The 19,355-nt window shown below is 34.0% G+C and overlaps 1 protein-coding gene across 2 annotated transcripts in view; it reads right to left on the bottom strand.

The window, feature by feature from the left end:
- Nucleotides 1-495: 495 nt before the first annotated feature.
- LOC100370542 (ubiquitin carboxyl-terminal hydrolase 22-like) overlaps nt 496-19,355 on the bottom strand; it is a 33,769-nt gene continuing 14,909 nt past the window's right edge. The window contains exons 5-13 of one of the 2 annotated variants that reach the window (XM_006813274.3): nt 18,883-19,052; nt 18,316-18,463; nt 17,804-17,906; nt 17,248-17,372; nt 7,600-7,693; nt 6,729-6,855; nt 4,856-5,013; nt 3,024-3,173; nt 496-2,491 (exon numbers count right to left, since the gene is read on the bottom strand). In XM_006813274.3, coding sequence (XP_006813337.1) covers nt 2,449-2,491; nt 3,024-3,173; nt 4,856-5,013; nt 6,729-6,855; nt 7,600-7,693; nt 17,248-17,372; nt 17,804-17,906; nt 18,316-18,463; nt 18,883-19,052 — 1,118 coding nt within the window. In that variant the 3' untranslated portion in view covers nt 496-2,448. Of the gene's footprint in view, nt 2,492-2,886; nt 3,174-4,855; nt 5,014-6,728; nt 6,856-7,599; nt 7,694-17,247; nt 17,373-17,803; nt 17,907-18,315; nt 18,464-18,882; nt 19,053-19,355 lie in introns of those variants that run through there. The other variant, XM_085502536.1, reaches the window with a different exon arrangement.

The following is a 19,355-nucleotide window of genomic DNA, read 5'->3' on the forward strand; positions in this document are numbered from 1 at the left end:
AGGTGTGCAGCCATACTTTCATCCACATGCAAATAGCAGTACTATATGCTATGTATTTTTTTTTAATAGGCCCAAATATTAAAAACTCTCCATTTCAAGCAGTAAAAAAAGTGTTTCCTCTAAAAATTAAGGATCCCGGACAGTTGTTTGATCCCCAGAGTCCTCATAAAGTGGCGACTTTGAACCTCTGCATTTCTCAGACATGTTCCAAATACAATGAAGTCCATATACTTGGCTATTTACGATACTCTTAGTTTTCACAAATTTAAAAAAAAAAAAAAAAAAAATCCGACCGACAGACCCAATTTCTAAATTTATTGTCTTGAGGGCAACATAATTTTTTTTTTTGGCCTTATTTTGATCCACATGCCAAATTACAAGACTACAACAAAGTATGCATGAAGGTAATAACAAACATTACTTTTATCAATCCATGTTTACCAAACTCACCTACTCCATTAATTTCACATGTACACACTGACAAGAGTTGCAGAATTGTAGGCAAACAATGTTTATTTCAGAAAAAAAAAAAATGGTGATTTAAACAATTCACCCTACCAAAATACAAAAAAAAAATACTCGTTTCAACAAAATACATACCCAGTACTTAATGGGATATATGCAGATATGTACAAATATAGTTACTGTCATTACAGTAACCATGGTTACTTACTAGTACACCAAGGTACAAGTAATCTACATGGCAGTTAAGCATAGCGCAACACATCTTGGACCGCAAGACGAGACAATAAGTTAATTCTCTTTAAAATACACTTTCCCCCCACCCCCTCTCAATGGATAGAACCTAGTTATACCCATCAATCTGCTGCATTATAATTAAATCCAAAATAAAAGACAAGTGTAAATAGAGTCTGGATTTAAGCTTAATCTATTCTAGGCTTTACAAGCTAAGCTCTGTTGTCTCTGCAGAGATAATGAAACAAATAACCTGAGAACAGCCCTGATATGGGAGTTACATACTTAAGGCATTGTTGGGGCGTTACATGTCATCCAGGTATGTATGTCTACCTACCTAACACCCCCTCTCTATTTCTACAGAACGTATAAATGCAACTGACAATATTACGCCAACACAAATTGGTACATAATTGCAATTACTGTAAAACACTTTATTTTTGTTGCTGTCAATTTTCATGATTTGATAATCTTGCAAACGTCACCGACAAAATAAAATGTTCACAGCTACATCATTTTGTACCCCCCCCTCTCTCTGAACACTAGTCACACAAAAGTAAAACGGCTTACAGTATTTGAACATGGACTAACTACAGCATTTTCTTCAAATCAATAGAATGAATTGGCAGTGATCAGGATTTATTTCAGTAGAGTTGATATACTAATAATAAAACCCACCTATAATTGCACATCTAGTAAGTGAACAGTTATCATTGCCCGAGTTTCAAGCAGTCAAATTTTGGAAAGCCGTTCAAATGTGATAATTTTGACACAGGTGCATTTTTATCCACTTTTTGTGAATCCAAAGAATGAGAGTCAATTTTACCCAAAACAATTTATAATTATTCACAATGATGAATGGCCAATCAAAATTGAATGGTAATATTTAGTAAATCTGCCGTGAAAACTATATATCAGTACTTCTAGACAACTATTAAATCAATTTGCATAGTAATGAAAATGCTAATGTGAACAACCACCAAGTGTATGTTTAATTCAAAGAATCATTCTCTATGTCAGTTACATGTATACGGTAGTTCTATAATCTAGATGTTTTTCAAACAAATTCCATTTATACCACCAGATACAGCAATGCTGAGAAACGCAGGGCAAGAAATTATACATCAAAAACATGCCATTGGGCTATAAAGACTGTAAATAACATAAGACTGTCCCAACTAGACACAAATACCAATGTTTTGAGGCAGAATTACTTGCTGTGGGACCTTTATTGTCTGTGATGAATGTACATAAACCCCTATGTAAGTTTCAGTGAATACCTATCAACATAGTTTGCGACTATTGATGGGTTTAATGAACAGCAATTTCAGTTTAGTAATAACTTTGTCGCGACTTGAACTACCACTTTTGGTAACATGATTTGTAAACAATACCATTATATGATAAATACAATAGAAACAGACTGTTTTGTAAACAAAACAATCTAAAGAAGGAATTAAATATAAATTGGCACAAACTGCAGGAAAAAAAAAATCGTATAGTTGTTGACTAGCAGTTATTTCAGCACCATTAATGAGTACTTAAATACAGACAGGAGAACTCCCATGTAAACCAGTAATTCTATCCATCCAATTGCAACAAAATGTCTGAATTTCAGATTAAATTAGTAGCTGCAAAGGATTTAAGTAGGTCCGTGGTGAGTACCTAGTCTGTAAACATTGCATCCGTTGTGATAGTCATGGTGGATTCTTTAAGTTATTATACTTCAACCACCACTGGAACTTGGCCTAGTCATTCATACTCAAGTACTTGTTTATGATAGAAAAGCAGATACCTGCAATTAAAACATAATATATTAAATTTTATTGTCCATACGTATTTCGGTGTTCTCTCCAGGATACAAACAGTGATACCACAAACGACAGTACCACTACTGTGGTTTGTATTATCGCCACATTGGTCAAACACTAGTCATTATCCGGACTGCCACAGTGCTATTTGCCGACTTTTTAAATCAAATTGATAATTTGCTGAAAACTTAAAACTTGCGATTAGTTGTATCACTTTTTATGTTTTGTAAGTGAACAATCACTGCAATTTTGGTTTGGAATAATTATGCAAATTGTAGCTACTAGAGTAAGCCTCAACATTTATTTGAAGAGAAACACGTATAGCTTGCACGCAATTTTTATTTACGGTAATTTTTTTTAATTTTTTAATCATGTGATGTTTTGTTTTTTTTTCATTTTAGTCATCTATGTTTGTGTTAATATTTGAATACAAAAAGTAATTAGATGTATGATAGTAGAAATAAGAAGCATCTGTACTTCATAAGAATATAGAGAGTATAATAAACTGTTACGTACCCTTCACTATCTAATACATTTTGTTGTGCAACTTTGGTAATAACTGCATCATCACATCTAAACCACTGATCTTTGTGCTGTCGTACAAAACATGTATAGTGACCACTGTCTATTGTACCAATGTGATTAACTACTGCAAATAATGTATACCTATTCCAATGACAAAAGAAAATACACTGTCAATTACATGTAAAAGGTTGTACAGAACAAATTTATAGTGAACAAGTCATTGTCAATGACACGTCCCCGTTCCGTTCATATTTAAGTGACATACATTCAAAGCAGATCATGACCGAAATGCACCTGCATATGTACAACACATTGTACTATTATATAAAATCTGAACTAAATCCATCCATGCATGACTGAGATCTGGTTCTGGAATTGTGAAAATACGTGATTTTGATGCATTTTCGGCCTTAAAATGGCCATCATTCAGCTATCGTTAATGAAATCATGAAACAAATGCACATACATATTTGTGACATGATGTACCTTGTGTGTGTGTGAAGTTTGAACTTGATCAATCCAGACATGTCTCGAATACGGATCCAGAACTGAATTCTTTAAAACAAAATGGCCGCCAGTCGTCCATTTCGAACTTGATCCGAAAAAAAAAAATAACGTGCATCAAGGTCCTATTATGTTTAATGTATGTACCAAATTTGACTGAAATCCGTCCATGCATAACTGAGATCCGGGTCCGGAATGGTGAAAATGTGCGATTTCAACGCATTTTCGGCCTTAAAGCGGCCGCCATTTGGCTATTGTTAATGAGATCATGAAACAAATGCACATACATACTTGTGACATGATGTACCTTGTGTGTGTGAAGTTTGAACTCGATCAATCCAAGCATGTCTCAGATACGGATCCAGAACTGAATTCTTTAAAACAAAATGGCCGCCAGTCGGCCATTTCAAGCCTGATCCCAAAAAAAATGACGTGCATCAAGGTCCTATTATGTTTAATGTATGTACCAAATTTGAACGAAATCCGTCCATGCATAACTGAGATCCGGGTCCGGAATGGTGAAAATGTGTGATTTTGATGCATTTTCGGCCTTAAAATGGCCGCTATTCGGCTATCGTTAATCGGATCATGAAAAATGCACGTGTATATGTCCCATATATTGTGTGATGTATGAGTGAAGTTTGAACTTAATCGGTCCATGCATGTTCGAGATACAGGTGATCACGGACGCACACAGAGCAAAACATAAGTCCCCGTTTTCGGACTACGTCCGAACGGGGACTAAAAAAAAAACTAAAGCATGTAACATCTTGTAGTCACACAAACTAGAATATTTAACCTTTTGAGAACAAAATTGTTGTTGCCGCTTAACTTCAGGTAAGTGGAATCAATTTTCTATAATTTTCATTGAATACAATCTCAGATAAAATGTGACATTTCTTTTAGCTCTCAATCAAACAAATTTTCGTAAAATTGTAAAATGGAGCATAAAATGGAACTAGTTTATGGATGGTGCTTGAAGTCTCATTTGGTTGTCGTCTTCGCATATCAGAACATTGTATACATCGTATTCATACAACAAATTTGGCAAAAAGCGCCGAAATTCCCAAGATTTCACAATTTTCATTGACTGACAAAATCAAAGCAGTTTACAATATATGCATGCGAGTTACAGGTTTTGTTTATTTCAGAATGCACATGACACAAGGACTATTCCCCTTTAATCATATGCATGCGAGTTAAATGTATTGTTTATTTTAGAATGCACATGTCACAAGGACTATTCCCCTTTAATCATATATGCAACTAACTTGACTGTTTCTATCACACTACACCTGAATAGAAGCTGATGTACTTACTTATTTTCACTTGTACTAAATATGTCCATCTCTTGAATGTTGTTGTTTAACCCGTTTTGTCTACGATAAGGAGACATGAAAGGTGTCATGTCTAATTCATTTGGAAAGGAGATATACGTTGAAATTTTTTTGCGAAACTTGTTGGAATGCTCAAAGCGCTGGAAAACAATAGAAGTAAAGATAGATTTAGGGAATACTGATTCTGTGAGATCAACACACTAGAAAACCACCAAATGTCACCAAGGCAGTATATATATATATATCAATCACAGAGAGACAGTGTGGTTGATGCAATCCTGTACAGCCCCAGATAACCTCATTATTAATACATCTTTTTACATTTACACACAGTAAACAAAATTAAGTTTTCCAATGTGACAAGTAATTTGAAGCTGGCGAGGTAGTTTACCCCAAATAATGGAAATGAATTTAAATGATTTGAATAAATGCAATTTTTTATTACACATCTGACACTGTCCATAAAAATGTCATATGGACATGTCAAAAGTGTTATGGACGTGTTTGAATGTCTTCCTTATAATCAAAATTGTGCGTCACGTTTACATCACAGTCAAGCACTTTTCTTTGTTTACTTCAGTTGCAGACTGAAGTGTATCCACACTTGATAAAAACAGAAAGCCTGAATGCAAATGTTACATAGCACGAAACAATCATTGTCATTTTTTCCTGTTATGTCATTAAATTATTAACACTAACAGCAAAAAAATAAATAATAAGGTTAAAATTAAGAATATCTCAAAGTATGGTAATGCAGCGACCTTTGCTATGTGTGTTGATACAATCACTATACAGCCTATATTTCTCACATTAAGGTAGATGCCTACTCATAATTTGAGAAAGCTGGTCATAAATCACTTGACAATATTCATTGGTTTATTATGTACAATCATGGTGCTATTGCATTTATTATCAACAGTGACATTTTTTAAGAAACTCTTATTATTTTCAAAAATTACTCTTTTTAGAACAATGTTAAAGAAACAGCTTTAAAGAGAAATTGCATTTTTTCAATACTTTTTCTAACCCAGATGTTTGAAATTATTCAGGACAACAATAAGTACCCTGAAATTACCAATGAATATAATTTTTCACCCTATGCCATCAACATATAATTTGAAATATTGCATTATAATAAATCAGCCATAGGACCCTATGGTAAAAGCATTATAATACTGCCAAAATGGCTACTATGCACTTAATAATCATTTACTTAACAAGCAGCCTGTTGGCTGAGATAGCTCCGCTGTTAGCAATGCACATTTCAATTAATGAACTGAATATATCATTAGAAAAGGAACAATATGTATAGTATCAAAGCAATCGAACTTGCCGTTTTCAACAAGAATTCAAAAATATTACTTTTTACCAAAAATGACAAAGATAATCATTAAAATTAGATAATTGAAGATATCATCACAAAATAAAAAAATCAGAGAGCTTTACCTGAGGTATCTGTATGTATATATAGTATCAAAGCAATCAGACTTGCCATTTTTAACAAGAAATCAAAAATACCACTTTTTACCAAAAATGACCAAAATATTCACAAAAAATAGAGACTGACGACGCCGAACAATCGGTAATATGAACAGCTTCGCTGTGTCGACAGCAGGGCTAAAAATTAGGCTGCTGAACCCCATCTACTTTAAGTTAACTTCATAAATGCAACATTTTATGGAACAGTGCTAGATGAATAATAACTTACACCATGGTAGCTGAAAAAACTTACCTCTACATACCCTAAAGCAAGCAACAGCTATCATAACTTATAACTAATAAATAATTTCAGTGACTAATGCAACACATCCATGAGGTAAAAGAATCTATAGTGCAAACTTGACATGTATCTCACCTTCAGATGAAAACAGGCAACAATTGGAAGCTTTTTCATGGTAAGTTGTTTAGTTGATTCTTGATAACTCTGACATTTGCAACACTTAATTTTGGCATGACTGCCTAGATGTTCAGGCTTGGTGAATCTGAACAAATATTTATAGAAGAAAAAACAATTTTAACATTAGTTTTTCTAATAACTAGAAATCACTAGAAATGTTTGAGAATTTTTGCAAAAGTTGATACGACTTATATTGGCTCTATTAGTAGCGCATACAAAATAAGTCATTTTTCAAATGATCTGGTATCTAATAATTGCAATTTTTAGTTACGTGTGCTTCTAACAGATTGCCTGGCTGGCAGGTGTCTGGGTTCCCTCATTGAGGACAATAATATTGAGATGTGATCATGATTTAAATACTAAAATAGTTGTATCCATATCACAAAGACATCACTTTTCAAAGCAAGACAAATTTTAGTGATTAATTTCAACCGTACCACTTTATCTGAAATATATTACTCGTCACATTCTGGCGAGATGTATACATCAACGCACATTTATAACACTGATGGCGCTCTAACATAGTAGTGACTTAGTCAAGGACAAATTCCTAAAGACATTCACTTAACCTGTATACACTAGTTCCATACCCACACTGCTCTTAAATACATGTTGAGTTTCTTCTAGATTTGTATCATATGTTTTGATATTTTAGCGACCGACCGATCGACCGACCGACCGACAGACAGACAGACAGACTAACACACACACACACACACACACACACACACACACACAGACTACGTAAAGACAATAGCTCATTAGTGTACTTTGCGAAATGTAATAATTAAAAAAATGAAATCTAATCCAGGTAGAATAGAAAACTTACCGTCTAAGGCAGTCAAGAAGCGAGGTAGGAGATTCAATAGCTTGTGATAACAGAGATGATGAGGATATGTCACCATTAAACAAATTACCATGGTCTACAATATAAATAACATAACACTAGAAACATGGACCTAGTCAATCATTGGCATCAACACTAATAGTAACACTATCCATAGAACTTACAGTACAAAGCTGATGGTTATGAAACATTGACCTAGTCAATCATTGGCATCAACACTAATAGTAACACTATCCATAGAACTTGCATTACAAAGCTGATAAATATGAAACATTGACCTAGTCAATCATTGGCATCAACACTGATAGTAACACTATCCATAGAACTTACAGTACAAAGCTGATGGATATGAAACATTGACCTAGTCAATCATTGGCATCAACACTAATAGTAACACTATCCATAGAACTTGCATTACAAAGCTGATAAATATGAAACATTGACCTAGTCAATCATTGGCATCAACACTAATAGTAACACTATCCATAGAACTTGCATTACAAAGCTGATAAATATGAAACATTGACCTAGTCAATCATTGGCATCAACACTGATAGTAACACTATCCATAGAACTTATAGTACAAAGCTGATGGCTATGAAACATTGACCTAGTCAATCATTGGCATCAACACTAATAATAACACTATCCATAGAACTTACAGTACAAAGCTGATGGCTATGAAACATTGACCTAGTCAATCATTGGCATCAACACTAGTAGTAACACTATTCATAGAACTTACATTACAAAAGCTGATAAATATGAAACATTGACCTAGTCAATCATTGGCATCAACACTAATAGTAACACTATCCATAGAACTTATAGTACAAAGCTGATAAATATGAAACATTGACCTAGTCAATCATTGGCATCAACACTAATAGTAACACTATCCACAGAACTTGCATTACAAAGCTGATAAATATGAAACATTGACCTAGTCAATCATTGGCATCAACACTAATAATAACACTATCCATAGAACTTACAGTACAAAGCTGATGGATATGAAACATTGACCTAGTCAATCATTGGCATCAACACTAATAGTAACACTATCCATAGAACTTATAGTACAAAGCTGATAAATATGAAACATTGACCTAGTCAATCATTGGCATCAACACTAATAGTAACACTATCCACAGAACTTACAGTACAAAGCTGATAAATATGAAACATTGACCTAGTCAATCATTGGCATCAACACTAATAGTAACACTATCCATAGAACTTACAGTACAAAAGCTGATTAATATGAAACATTGACCTAGTCAATCATTGGCATCAACACTAATAGTAACACTATCCATAGAACTTACAGTACAAAGCTGATGGCTATGAAACATTGACCTAGTCAATCATTGGCATCAACACTAATAGTAACACTATCCATAGAACTTACAGTACAAAGCTGATGGCTATGAAACATTGACCTAGTCAATCATTGGCATCAACACTAGTAGTAACACTATCCATAGAACTTACATTACAAAGCTGATGGATATGAAACATTGAACTAGTCAATCATTGGCATCAACACTAATAGTAACACTATCCACAGAACTTGCATTACAAAGCTGATAAATATGAAACATTGATCTAGTCAATCATTGGCATCAACACTAATAATAACACTATCCATAGAACTTACAGTACAAAGCTGATGGATATGAAACATTGACCTAGTCAATCATTGGCATCAACACTAATAGTAACACTATCCATAGAACTTACAGTACAAAGCTGATGGATATGAAACATTGATCTAGTCAATCATTGGCATCAACACTAATAGTAACACTATCCATAGAACTTACATTACAAAGCTGATGGATATGAAACATTGACCTAGTCAATCATTGGCATCAACACTAATAGTAACACTATCCATAGAACTTACAGTACAAAGCTGATGGATATGAAACATTGACCTAGTCAATCATTGGCATCAACACTGATAGTAACACTATCCATAGAACTTATAGTACAAAGCTGATGGCTATGAAACATTGACCTAGTCAATCACTGGCATCAACACTAATAGTAACACTATCCATAGAACTTGCATTACAAAGCTGATAAATATGAAACATTGACCTAGTCAATCATTGGCATCAACACTGATAGTAACACTATCCATAGAACTTACAGTACAAAGCTGATGGCTATGAAACATTGACCTAGTCAATCATTGGCATCAACACTAGTAGTAACACTATTCATAGAACTTACATTACAAAAGCTGATAAATATGAAACATTGACCTAGTCAATCATTGGCATCAACACTAATAGTAACACTATCCATAGAACTTATAGTACAAAGCTGATAAATATGAAACATTGACCTAGTCAATCATTGGCATCAACACTAATAGTAACACTATCCATAGAACTTGCATTACAAAGCTGATAAATATGAAACATTGACCTAGTCAATCATTGGCATCAACACTAATAGTAACACTATCCATAGAACTTACAGTACAAAGCTGATGGCTATGAAACATTGACCTAGTCAATCATTGGCATCAACACTAATAGTAACACTATCCATAGAACTTGCATTACAAAGCTGATAAATATGAAACATTGACCTAGTCAATCATTGGCATCAACACTGATAGTAACACTATCCATAGAACTTATAGTACAAAGCTGATGGCTATGAAACATTGACCTAGTCAATCATTGGCATCAACACTAGTAGTAACACTATTCATAGAACTTACATTACAAAAGCTGATAAATATGAAACATTGACCTAGTCAATCATTGGCATCAACACTAATAGTAACACTATCCATAGAACTTATAGTACAAAGCTGATAAATATGAAACATTGACCTAGTCAATCATTGGCATCAACACTAATAGTAACACTATCCATAGAACTTACATTACAAAGCTGATGGATATGAAACATTGACCTAGTCAATCATTGGCATCAACACTAATAGTAACACTATCCACAGAACTTGCATTACAAAGCTGATGGCTATGAAACATTGACCTAGTCAATCATTGGCATCAACACTAATAGTAACACTATCCATAGAACTTACAGTACAAAGCTGATGGCTATGAAACATTGACCTAGTCAATCATTGGCATCAACACTAGTAGTAACACTATTCATAGAACTTACATTACAAAAGCTGATAAATATGAAACATTGACCTAGTCAATCATTGGCATCAACACTATCCATAGAACTTACATTACAAAGCTGATGGATATGAAACATTGACCTAGTCAATCATTGGCATCAACACTAATAGTAACACTATCCATAGAACTTATAGTACAAAGCTGATAAATATGAAACATTGACCTAGTCAATCATTGGCATCAACAGTAATAGTAACACTATCCACAGAACTTGCATTACAAAGCTGATAAATATGAAACATTGACCTAGTCAATCATTGGCATCAACACTAATAATAACACTATCCATAGAACTTACAGTACAAAGCTGATGGATATGAAACATTGACCTAGTCAATCATTGGCATCAACACTAATAGTAACACTATCCATAGAACTTATAGTACAAAGCTGATAAATATGAAACATTGACCTAGTCAATCATTGGCATCAACGCTAATAGTAACACTATCCATAGAACTTGCATTACAAAGCTGATAAATATGAAACATTGACTTAGTCAATCATTGGCATCAACACTAATAGTAATACTATCCATAGAACTTACAGTACAAAGCTGATGGATATGAAACATTGACCTAGTCAATCATTGGCATCAACACTAATAGTAACACTATCCATAGAACTTATAGTACAAAGCTGATAAATATGAAACATTGACCTAGTCAATCATTGGCATCAACAGTAATAGTAACACTATCCATAGAACTTGCATTACAAAAGCTGATAAATATGAAACATTGACCTAGTCAATCATTGGCATCAACACTAATAGTAACACTATCCATAGAACTTACATTACAAAGCTGATGGATATGAAACATTGAACTAGTCAATCATTGGCATCAACACTAATAGTAACACTATCCATAGAACTTACATTACAAAAGCTGATAAATATGAAACATTGACCTAGTCAATCATTGGCATCAACACTAATAGTAACACTATCCATAGAACTTACAGTACAAAACTGATAAATATGAAACATTGACCTAGTCAATCATTGGCATCAACACTAATAGTAACACTATCCATAGAACTTACATTACAAAGCTGATAAATATGAAACGTTGACCTAGTCAATCATTGGCATCAACACTAATAGTAACACTATCCATAGAACTTGCATTACAAAGCTGATAAATATGAAACATTGACCTAGTCAATCATTGGCATCAACACTAATAGTAACACTATCCATAGAACTTGCATTACAAAGCTGATAAATATGAAACATTGACCTAGTCAATCATTGGCATCAACACTAATAGTAACACTATCCATAGAACTTATAGTACAAAGCTGATGGATATGAAACATTGACCTAGTCAATCATTGGCATCAACACTAATAGTAACACTATCCATAGAACTTGCATTACAAAGCTGATAAATATGAAACATTGACCTAGTCAATCATTGGCATCAACACTGATAGTAACACTATCCATAGAACTTACAGTACAAAGCTGATGGCTATGAAACATTGACCTAGTCAATCATTGGCATCAACACTAGTAGTAACACTATTCATAGAACTTACATTACAAAAGCTGATAAATATGAAACATTGACCTAGTCAATCATTGGCATCAACACTAATAGTAACACTATCCATAGAACTTATAGTACAAAGCTGATAAATATGAAACATTGACCTAGTCAATCATTGGCATCAACACTAATAGTAACACTATCCATAGAACTTGCATTACAAAGCTGATAAATATGAAACATTGACCTAGTCAATCATTGGCATCAACACTAATAGTAACACTATCCATAGAACTTACAGTACAAAGCTGATGGCTATGAAACATTGACCTAGTCAATCATTGGCATCAACACTAATAGTAACACTATCCATAGAACTTGCATTACAAAGCTGATAAATATGAAACATTGACCTAGTCAATCATTGGCATCAACACTGATAGTAACACTATCCATAGAACTTATAGTACAAAGCTGATGGCTATGAAACATTGACCTAGTCAATCATTGGCATCAACACTAGTAGTAACACTATTCATAGAACTTACATTACAAAAGCTGATAAATATGAAACATTGACCTAGTCAATCATTGGCATCAACACTAATAGTAACACTATCCATAGAACTTACATTACAAAGCTGATGGATATGAAACATTGACCTAGTCAATCATTGGCATCAACACTAATAGTAACACTATCCACAGAACTTGCATTACAAAGCTGATGGCTATGAAACATTGACCTAGTCAATCATTGGCATCAACACTAATAGTAACACTATCCATAGAACTTACAGTACAAAGCTGATGGCTATGAAACATTGACCTAGTCAATCATTGGCATCAACACTAGTAGTAACACTATTCATAGAACTTACATTACAAAAGCTGATAAATATGAAACATTGACCTAGTCAATCATTGGCATCAACACTATCCATAGAACTTACATTACAAAGCTGATGGATATGAAACATTGACCTAGTCAATCATTGGCATCAACACTAATAGTAACACTATCCACAGAACTTGCATTACAAAGCTGATAAATATGAAACATTGACCTAGTCAATCATTGGCATCAACACTAATAATAACACTATCCATAGAACTTACAGTACAAAGCTGATGGATATGAAACATTGACCTAGTCAATCATTGGCATCAACACTAATAGTAACACTATCCATAGAACTTATAGTACAAAGCTGATAAATATGAAACATTGACCTAGTCAATCATTGGCATCAACACTAATAGTAACACTATCCATAGAACTTGCATTACAAAGCTGATAAATATGAAACATTGACCTAGTCAATCATTGGCATCAACACTAATAGTAACACTATCCATAGAACTTACAGTACAAAGCTGATGGCTATGAAACATTGACCTAGTCAATCATTGGCATCAACACTAATAGTAACACTATCCATAGAACTTGCATTACAAAGCTGATAAATATGAAACATTGACCTAGTCAATCATTGGCATCAACACTGATAGTAACACTATCCATAGAACTTATAGTACAAAGCTGATGGCTATGAAACATTGACCTAGTCAATCATTGGCATCAACACTAGTAGTAACACTATTCATAGAACTTACATTACAAAAGCTGATAAATATGAAACATTGACCTAGTCAATCATTGGCATCAACACTAATAGTAACACTATCCATAGAACTTATAGTACAAAGCTGATAAATATGAAACATTGACCTAGTCAATCATTGGCATCAACACTAATAGTAACACTATCCATAGAACTTGCATTACAAAGCTGATGGCTATGAAACATTGACCTAGTCAATCATTGGCATCAACACTAATAGTAACACTATCCATAGAACTTACAGTACAAAGCTGATGGCTATGAAACATTGACCTAGTCAATCATTGGCATCAACACTAGTAGTAACACTATTCATAGAACTTACATTACAAAAGCTGATAAATATGAAACATTGACCTAGTCAATCATTGGCATCAACACTATCCATAGAACTTACATTACAAAGCTGATGGATATGAAACATTGACCTAGTCAATCATTGGCATCAACACTAATAGTAACACTATCCACAGAACTTGCATTACAAAGCTGATAAATATGAAACATTGACCTAGTCAATCATTGGCATCAACACTAATAATAACACTATCCATAGAACTTACAGTACAAAGCTGATGGATATGAAACATTGACCTAGTCAATCATTGGCATCAACACTAATAGTAACACTATCCATAGAACTTACAGTACAAAGCTGATAAATATGAAACATTGACCTAGTCAATCATTGGCATCAACACTAATAGTAACACTATCCATAGAACTTACATTACAAAAGCTGATAAATATGAAACATTGACCTAGTCAATCATTGGCATCAACACTAATAGTAACACTATCCATAGAACTTACATTACAAAGCTGATAAATATGAAACATTGACCTAGTCAATCATTGGCATCAACAGTAATAGTAACACTATCCATAGAACTTACATTACAAAGCTGATAGATATGAAACATTGACCTAGTCAATCATTGGCATCAACACTAATAGTAACACTATCCATAGAACTTACATTACAAAGCTGATGGATATGAAACATTGACCTAGTCAATCATTGGCATCAACACTAATAGTAACACTATCCATAGAACTTGCATTACAAAGCTGATAAATATGAAACATTGACCTAGTCAATCATTGGCATCAACACTAATAGTAACACTATCCATAGAACTTACATTACAAAGCTGATGGATATGAAACATTGACCTAGTCAATCATTGGCATCAACACTAATAGTAACACTATCCATAGAATTTACAGTACAAAGCTGATGGATATGAAACATTGACCTAGTCAATCATTGACATCAACACTAATAGTAACACTATCCATAGAACTTACATTACAAAGCTGATGGATATGAAACATTGACCTAGTCAATCATTGGCATCAACACTAATAGTAACACTATCCATAGAATTTACAGTACAAAGCTGATGGATATGAAACATTGATCTAGTCAATCATTGGCATCAACACTAATAGTAACACTATCCATAGAACTTACATTACAAAGCTGATGGATATGAAACATTGACCTAGTCAATCATTGGCATCAACACTAATAGTAACACTATCCATAGAATTTACAGTACAAAGCTGATGGATATGAAACATTGACCTAGTCAATCATTGACATCAACACTAATAGTAACACTATCCATAGAACTTACAGTACAAAGCTGATGGATATGAAACATTGATCTAGTCAATCATTGGCATCAACACTAATAGTAACACTATCCATAGAACTTACATTACAAAGCTGATGGATATGAAACATTGACCTAGTCAATCATTGGCATCAACACTAATAGTAACACTATCCACAGAACTTGCATTACAAAGCTGATGGATATGAAACATTGACCTAGTCAATCATTGGCATCAACACTAATAGTAACACTATCCATAGAACTTACAGTACAAAAGCTGATTAATATGAAACATTGACCTAGTCAATCATTGGCATCAACACTAATAGTAACACTATCCATAGAACTTACAGTACAAAGCTGATAAATATGAAACATTGACCTAGTCAATCATTGGCATCAACACTAATAGTAACACTATCTATAGAACTTATAGTACAAAGCTGATAAATATGAAACATTGACCTAGTCAATCATTGGCATCAACACTAATAGTAACACTATCTATAGAACTTACAGTACAAAGCTGATGGATATGAACACATGACAAACATTGACAGAAACAAGTCATTGTCAATGACACGTCCCCGTTCCGTTCATATTTGAGTGACATATACATTCAAAGCAGATCATGACCGAAATGCACCTGCATATGTACAACACATTGTGCTAAATCTGAACAAAATCCATCCATGCATGACTGAGATCCGGTTCTGGAATTGTGAAAATACGTGATTTTGATGCATTTTCGGCCTTAAAATGGCCATCATTCCGCTATTGTTAAGCAGATCATGAAACAAATGCACATACATATTTGTGACATGATGTACCTTGTGTGTGTGAAGTTTGAACTCGATCAATCCAAGCATGTCTCAGATACGGATCCAGAACTGAATTCTTTAAAACAAAATGGCCGCCAGTCGGCCATTTCGAACCCGATCCAAAAAAAAAAAATGAAGTGCATCAAGGTCCTATTATGTTTAATGTATGTACCAAATTTGAACAAAATCCGTCCATGCATAACTGAGATCCGGGTCCGGAATGGTGAAAATGTGCGATTTTGATGCATTTTCGGCCTTAAAATGGCCGCTATTCGGCTATCGTTAAATGGATCATGAAAAAAATGCATGTGCATATGTCCCATATAATGTGTGATGTATGAGTGAAGTTTGAACTTAATCGGTCCATGCATGTTCGAGATACAGGTGATCACGGACGCACGGACGGACGCACGCACACAGGGCAAAACATAAGTCCTCGTTTTCGGACTGTGTCCGAACGGGGACTAATAAACAGTTACAATTTTCAAGACATTCAAATGTTGATGATTTTCTTGAATTTCAGTTGCCAATCGCTTCCAAAGCTGATCCAAAATATCTACCTGTGTTAAAATTACTGCAGGTTGCAAAAAAGGCAACTCAACAAATTTCTACAATTTGCTACTTTGACACCATCAAATACAATGTATACCTTCATCTTGGAGCAAAACTTCATTTTGGAGTGAAATTGCAGAAAATAGTGCAATAAACATATCAGATTGTGTCCAGTGAAAGCTAGTTATTTAAAAAACAACATGACAAACCACAGTGGCAAGAACATACAAGATGATCAATTACAATCTATTAGGTTGTATGTTGCCAAAGAAAGATTCAGCCATTATATTCACAAGACACCACCTTCATCTGTGATGGAATGTATTTCTTACCTGATATTGTGGTCAATGACGAGTTACTTGTACTACTGTTATTACTGGTTGCTGTAGGAGTTATATTGCTAGGTCCTAAGTCTAATGAGATATCCCAAAATGGATCTATTGTTGTTGATACACCACTAAAAAGAACAACAACTTCAAAATTAGCTATATAGATGTATAAACAATTAAAGGTATAAAAAAAGATTGTCAGTAGATGTGTAACATCAAGGCATGTATACAAATGTGATATTAGGGAAATACAACAGTGGGTTTGTATTTCTGGCCATTATTATTCTGACTGGCAAGTAATAACAACCTTAAGACAACACCATTGTGATGTTATCTTGAACACTCCCCACCTCCATCAACTTCCCATTCCCACCCACCTAATTCAAGAAAACATGCAACAATGGAATTACTTAGAACAGAGGAGAAAGGTGCTTGATCCCTACGCAAAATTATACACAAAAACTTCCATACTACAAATGCATGTCAAATTATACAAGGTTCAAAGAAGAAAAAAGATCCTGCATGGTACAAGTTATTAAAGAAAAAAACAATAACTTACTGGCAATTCTGACATGTGACATCCGATTGCAATCCCCCCGTAAAAATTTGATCTATAATACAGTTACAGTGATTTGGATTGGTATTTGCATTTCCATTCATACCTAGAACAAATTAAGTTTTGTGTAAGCAAGTATAGTGACATGAACATCACACAGAACAAGTAGTCAGTTTTCAGCAAGAGCAGAAAGCAAGCAAAGGAAAAGCAAAGTATGAAGCATCATGTCTGTTATACAGGTGTGCTACTCCGCTTCACAGAGTGTAGTAGTAGATGTCTACGAAGCCATATGTGCACAATGAGTGAAACCGTACGTTACTACATGTACTAATGAAATAAATGATTTTTTCCAGTTCTGGGAAGTTGTTCGTTAACATTAAATCAACAAGGCTAAAAACATGCTGCTACTTGTATGATATCATTGGCATCTATGTAAGGTTACACTCAGGTAGGTGTACGCAATAATTATTCCCACTAGTATGCACACAAGAAACACATTGTAAAATGGAGCTTACCTTTACAATGTCTATGAAGTACATCTAAAGCTGCTATAAAGAATTCATGTGCATCTTGTTGTTCATAGCCTGCTAAATGTCTTGCATGCGTCCATACAAGATGAAGTAATCGATATGGAATGTGTACAGAACGTAAACCTGAATAAAACTGTAAATAAATTATCTGTGAGTACGCCAGTGGAGTAACAAGAATTGGATCCAACTAGATAACTAACAAACCATCCGACCAAGTCAGACATTCGCCTAAAATAAATAAATGGATCAACTCTGCAAAATAATGGCATTTATCTTAACACCAATTTCTTTCAAAAAAAATATCTCACTATTTTTTAACCGACTGATTATTTCAGTCTGTGTTTTCGTTAGATGGTACAAGTTGTGAATTGCATCTCATAGCCTAGCTGTTTCAAGCGTAACAGCCACACATATTGCCAGCATCTTGTAAATCACGATTGTCCTTCTGAGGACATTGCACATGAAATGACACAGCTACATGTATTGGTGCGAATAATTATACATAAATCATACATTAGTTACTCCTTTATTTCAACGACAAAACTTGTTTACCTCTTGAAATAATCTTGACATTTCACAAACTAGACACTGACCAGACCGTTTCTGTTCACAATTGTGCTTATCAGATAGGAAGAAGTCTCTCAACAAAGGTGTGTGTGTCAATGCTTGCACTATGCAATTCATAAAGCATGTATTGCCTAAATTAATTAAACCACGTAAACCTGAAAAAAAAGTAGACATGTTAAATACTGATGATTCAAATAGCAATTGAAGATCATACTGTTACTAAAAATGCACTCAAGAAATTTCTACTTTTCAGTATCTAAATCCTAAAGTTCAACACGTTGCCTGCCGAAAGCCTTTACTGATGCCTGAAATGAATGAGGGACAAAAATACCTCAGCAGCAAACATGTTAAACTAGTTTGAAAACAGATGCATAGACAGTCTACAGTTTTATATACAAAATGGATATTACCCAGTAAAGTAGAATGCTACACAAAAGTTAAAATATTGTCATTTTCTT

The sequence above is a fragment of the Saccoglossus kowalevskii genome, chromosome 8, assembly GCF_978046115.1.
Source record: "Saccoglossus kowalevskii chromosome 8, keSacKowa6.1, whole genome shotgun sequence".
In the NCBI taxonomy this organism is placed as follows: Eukaryota; Metazoa; Hemichordata; class Enteropneusta; family Harrimaniidae; genus Saccoglossus; species Saccoglossus kowalevskii.